This window comes from Papilio machaon, chromosome W, assembly GCF_912999745.1.
Source record: "Papilio machaon chromosome W, ilPapMach1.1, whole genome shotgun sequence".
Lineage (NCBI taxonomy): Eukaryota > Metazoa > Arthropoda > Insecta > Lepidoptera > Papilionidae > Papilio > Papilio machaon.
In genome coordinates, this window is record NC_060015.1 from 1,620,419 (window position 1) to 1,626,292 (window position 5,874).

Below are 5,874 nucleotides of genomic sequence, written 5' to 3' on the forward strand. Positions count from 1 at the left end.
CGGAAAAAAGAAAAATCGATTTGTTACTTTCGATTCCGACATTGAAATATATATTTCAGAAAAAGTATTAACTCTCAAACGATTTCTCTTTTCTCTCAATCACTCTCTTACCATTCTCTACCTACACAATAAATTTGAAACGTCCAAGTGCATGATTGCCATATTTAATTCGGAAAAAAAAGAAAATCGATTTGTAACTTTCGATGCCCAGAATTAAAATATTTATTACAGAAAAAGTAAAAACTCTCAAACGATATTTCTTTTCTCTTAATGTCTCTCAAACGACTCTCTAACGATTCGCATTGAAAAAAATAAAAAAAAGTAAAGTGAGGGGGCCAACTTAACACTAGAATTTGAAATTGTTTTTACGGAGAAAGTAGGAACTCTCAAACGATTTCTTTTCTCTCAAACCCTCTCAAACGATTCTCAAACGATTTGCGTAAAAAAAAGTTAAAAAAATTAAAGTGAGGGGGCCAACTTCACGGAGGTACAAAACGGTGTATAACAGAGTACCACAGATTTCTTGGTGGAAAATATGATGATTAATTGAATGTACATGTTTTATTAGTTTTTAGTACTTTATCAATCATTGCTTGTTTTATACTTATGAAAACTTGATTATTTTTTAATTTTATATTTAAGTTAATAATTAAAATAAATCAGAATCATTTTAAATCAATAAAAATTAAATTAATTAATCTAATAAAATTAATTAAATAAATTAATCATTTGTTAAATTTTCTATTAGTTTTCATTTGACTATGTAATAAGTACAGCAGTGTTAACTAATTTATTTCTTATCTATTTGCAAATTTCTGTAAGATAAGTCATCTTCAAATTTTACATTTTTAAATTATTTTCATTAAATTATATTTTTGTTAAATTCCTTCCGAATCCTAAACAAATAAAAAGAATTGATTAAATTTAATATTGGTTTTCATTCGATATACGACCTTCTTAAATGAATACAATATTAATATTATAATATTCATTCACTGGTACAAGGACATCTTAGTTTTATAGAAAAAAACCTTATTGCCATCTTTTTCTTAACACATGTACAGTAAATCCTCTGACCTTTAAAATACACTGCACTTCACAGACTTACAAGCTGTGGCAGCGTTAGCAACTTGAAGTGGACTGACTATCGTACCAGGGGCGTAAAATTATCGTACATGGATCGAAATTATCGTACAATCACTCCGAGTGTATGATCAAAATTTTGCTGCTCTAGAAAATTACTTCTTTCTTCACTTAATTTGAATAATTCCGTTTGTCAGAGCGAATACGGACATATAATCATAATAATATAACGAAATAACTGCCAACTTTTCTACACAAAATATACGATACATATGAAGTGTGAACATAATCGAAATATCGAAATATCGAACTTATATTCTCTTGTTCGCATTGGTAGATGCTATACTAACCAATAAGAAAGCGTGTACAGCAGGCGCTGGATAAAGTTACAGTATTGGCAGTGGTGAAACTTAGTAGAGCGGATCGTAAGGACCAATAGGAATAAAGAACTTGTATTTCCCGGTATTTTCTCAAGATTTTATTGGACAAAATAAAATCATGCTACTGCGGTTTAGACTATCAACGCATGAGTGAAATAATATAAATTCTCAAATTTTGCATCATGATAGAAATTATCGTACAATCTGCGTACGATAATAATATGCTATCGTACATCGTATGTATGCACAAAATTATCGTATGTGTACGATAATTATCGTACGGTTCCGAACGCTGAGCTGTGGTTCGCACAAAAAATTTTATGCCAGTTTTTTGACGTTGACCCTCTTCCGATTGTGTCACTTCAGGCACATCTAACTTTGTTTCAGTCAACTTTTCAAGTAGCTTTTGTAAAACTTGCCCGTCATAAAGATCCTCACTTATATCTTTGACAATAATTCTTTGCATAGCAAGCTCATCGTTGATCCAATCTATTAATACTTGTATCAACTCTTTCACTCTAGGATCTTCTAATGATCTAGGTTCAATGATCGCTCTCTCTTCATTATCAACTGAAATATAATTTACATCACTCATTGCACTTGTAGACATTTTAAAACCAAATATATTCTCTATGTTAATTATGTTAAAATGTTTGTTAACTACAGTTCATTTCACAAAATGAACTCGTTATCTCACTCTGACGCAAGGATAAAATAAACAGCATGTTAAAAATAGATTATCAATCAATATATCCTGTGCCATTGTCCAGTTCAGTCTTGGTTTTATATATGAACAGTTATTGTCTTTAATTGGTGTTAAAATTATCATTCTTCATTTGAACTTTATATCAAAATGTGCAAGAAGGTAATTGTGATATTGTTTTTTTAATAATAAATTGAAAATATTTGCTGTGATATTGTTGATGTGGATTCTTGGTGTTTAATAGAAATCTATAATAATCAACTAATTTTTAACTTATATAGGAACGGCTAAAAAACTCACGTATATATATATCTCTTCTTACTCCTTCACACACCTCTTCTTTCTACTCAAAATCGTTCACGGTTTACGCTGTGAAACTATGGAACTCCTTACCTCTCTCTATTAGATGCAGTAAAAGTATTGAATTGTTTAAAAAACATGTCAAAGATCACTATCTGCAGCTCTAATTTGGCTATATATTGCTGAAATATTGTATTATTTTATTTTCTCTTATTAATATTTCTATTGTTTTTATTTTTATTTCTTATCACTGTTCGTGTGCACCCTACCGATTTGGTTTACTTAGCTTAATTTCTACCCAAAGGTTGTCTAGCAGAGATCGCTGCTTAGCGATAAGACCGCCTTTTGTGAAAATCCTGTTGTACTTTCTTTTTTGTAACTCCATGATAGTGCACAATAAAGTATATTTGTATTTGTATTTGTATTTATGTGACGACACCGGATGTTTTAGCCATTCCTATATAAGTTAATGATAATGTCTCACGAAAGTTTGAATAATTTAACTAATTTTTATCATGATGTGATTGAATTTTTTTTTTTTTTTTACTTCCTGTATTTAGTTATTATAAATAATAATATCACAATGCTACGGATAAGGAGTTTGATTGTGTAAATTTAATGTTACTATAAATATTCCAAAAAATAATGGTTTTAAAATCTCTCAAATTTGGATGTACAAAACTCTTCCTCAATGCCAACACAGCTGCATAATATAGTTATGGTGATAATTTGACCTTGGAGTTTATTGACTTAGTAAGATTTCTGCAATAGATCAGCTGAGGGGCAAAGAAGTTTGTTCTTTGTGTATTGTTGTTTTTATTTTCCACTTTTCTCTTCTATAACTACATTACTAGGAATTTTTCATACTTTATAACAAGGTCAACTATAGGTGTAGAAATTAAATACATATTAGAAGAGTAACTAAGCTAATAAACTATATAAAATTAAGGCTTACGAAGGCTGTACTCCTCGGGAGGAATTTCTGGTGCAGTTGGGCTTCCTGGTGAATCAATTGCATACTTTCCTTCAGCTTGAACATCTTGTACTGTGCATAAAAAATAATTTATCATGTTACTGTATTTCTGTTTCTCTTAATTGTTTTTCCATTTAGAATAACATATTTTACGATCAAAAGCAATATAATGATAACGTTAAAAAGTTAAATTAGTGCAGAGTAGAATGAGGTAATCTATAATTACACACCACACACATGTTTTGTAAACTTTAAAATTAGAACAACTCACCTTCCTTTATGCGCTTCTTTCGGCCAATAGTACCAATTTTATCCCAAAAAGATTCTTCCTTGTCTTCCTTTTTTGGTAAAACGGGTGTTCTAGGAGATTTTGGGCGTGGTGAAGACATTGTCGATGAGGAAACTTTAACAAGAAAAATGAGTCACCATCAAATAATATTCACGAGATTGTTCAAATTAGCGGCCATCTGCACCTTTATATCTATTTAAGAACGATGGTTTTTTCATTATTTATAAATAACATACAATATTTACCTTTAAAAGTGGGTAAGTAGTTATGTATGCTGAAACCTCTATGAATGCCCGCGTCAGCGCTATATTCTGAGAACAATTGTATTACTTTGTAGTTATCATCTCCTGACTCAACAAACGGATGTTGATAACATTCATAAGGGTCGAGTTTCCAGTAGTATTAGATTACACTAGAATAAGAACAATAGATTTATAACTTCAGTCTTAAGCCAACTCTGGAAGCGAGCATACATAACTTTCGTTAGAACTTGTAATTAAATATAAGTCTAATTAAAATAAAGTTTGTATTTTTAAAAGGCCTACCGGCTCCCACAAAACTTGACTAAGTTTTACTTATTTTTATGTCAGTCAAACCAAAGATTGTTGTTCTCTTGGGTTAATGGCGTTTCCTTATAGATTTCGCCAATGTCAAGTGTATTTTATACTCTGCTTTATAAAACGGGTTTCGTGAACGAACAAGGTCACAGATTGTAACTAAGAATTAAGTGAGTAGCTAAGAATGTTTGATGACAGGATCGCTGTTGATGTACCTAGGGCAAAGACGCACACAATATATACATTGGTTAGTTGGTTAAAAGACAGATAAACTACAGCTTAATATTATTATGGTTAATGAATGAACTAAGAATATAAACAAAAGGGGAGTTGACGAGGGAAAGAAGAGATTTGAGATCAATGGGGCGAGGAATGTCAGGAGGAAGGAGATCATAGAGGGAAGAAGATAGACGAGGGCAACTGAAAAAAATGTGATTTGGAGAGCCTTCATCAAGACCACATTCGCAAATAGAACTGTCCCTGATATGAAGTTTAGCCAGATGGACGGGGGTACACGTATGGCCTAGCCTTAATCTACAGATCGTACTTGAAACGCGTTTATGGATATCTTTGAAGATGCAGAACCAAGGTCGGGGAGGAATAAATCCTTGAATATCAGCGTAGTGTTTACCTTTATAAGGACTAGTCTTTTGCCAACAAGAATTCCAAGAAGAGAGCAATCGTTGCTTAGCTAGCAGGAGTAAATCATTAGAATATACTCTGTAGTGATCCATGCAGCCAGTAGTTGTGGCGTCTTTGGCACAACGATCCGCAGTTTCATTACCTAAAATGCCACTGTGGCCAGGTATCCAAGCAAGGACAACTTCAATGTTTTTAGAATGGCAGCTGTAGAGTAAATTTTTAATTTTCAATATGAAAGGAAATTTAGATTTTGATTTAAATTGGTTAGCAGCAATAGCCTGTAAACAACTCTTAGAATCAGTAAGAATAACAGATTTATTTAGTTTATGGGACTCAATAAAAGATAATGCTTCCAGTATAGCTATCGACTCACCAGAGAAGACCGAAGCTTGAGGGGGGCATTTAAAATTGAGAATCACATTGTATTTGGGAATCCAAACAGCGGAGCCTACACAGCCCTGGTCTGGCAACTTAGAAGCATCAGTGTAAATGATGAGCCAATCGGACCAGTTTTTGGCAATGTATCTATTTAACTGGGAATTTGCAGAATTACAATTTTTTCCTATGCCGAGATCTAGAAGAATTTGAGGCTGAAAGATAAGAGCCTTAAAAGCGATGTCAAAAAGGGGAAATTTTTGACACTGAAAAACGGGACAAGGGAGGCGGAGATAGGTGATAAAACTAATGAAAAGGCAGGGATAATCCTTGTGGGACCAATATTTATTAGAAGAGATAAAATCAGAAAGGATATGGAGTTTAGAGATAAGAGGATGATAAGGAGATTGAATGACTTTAAAAAGGAACCGGTCAGATAAGTATTGTCTTCTGAGGTATAAGGGAGCATCGCCGCATTCAACCTGAAGAGCATTAATAGGTGTCGATTTCATAGCCCCACAGATTATTCTCAGACTTTTAGATTGAAGCTTGTCAAGAGAACACATGGCAGA

The 5,874-nt window shown here is 32.6% G+C and overlaps 1 protein-coding gene across 1 annotated transcript; it reads right to left on the minus strand.

Moving 5' to 3' along the window:
• Positions 1-1,125: 1,125 nt before the first annotated feature.
• On the minus strand, positions 1,126-3,985 carry LOC123723401 (beta-parvin-like). Its single transcript, XM_045685970.1, has 4 exons — positions 3,974-3,985; positions 3,711-3,842; positions 3,422-3,511; positions 1,126-2,033 (listed from the first exon to the last, which is right to left on the minus strand). The coding sequence occupies exons 2-4, from the start codon at positions 3,826-3,828 to the stop codon at positions 1,603-1,605; spliced, it is 639 nt and encodes a 212-aa protein (XP_045541926.1). The 5' UTR covers positions 3,829-3,842; positions 3,974-3,985; the 3' UTR covers positions 1,126-1,602.
• Positions 3,986-5,874: the final 1,889 nt, after the last annotated feature.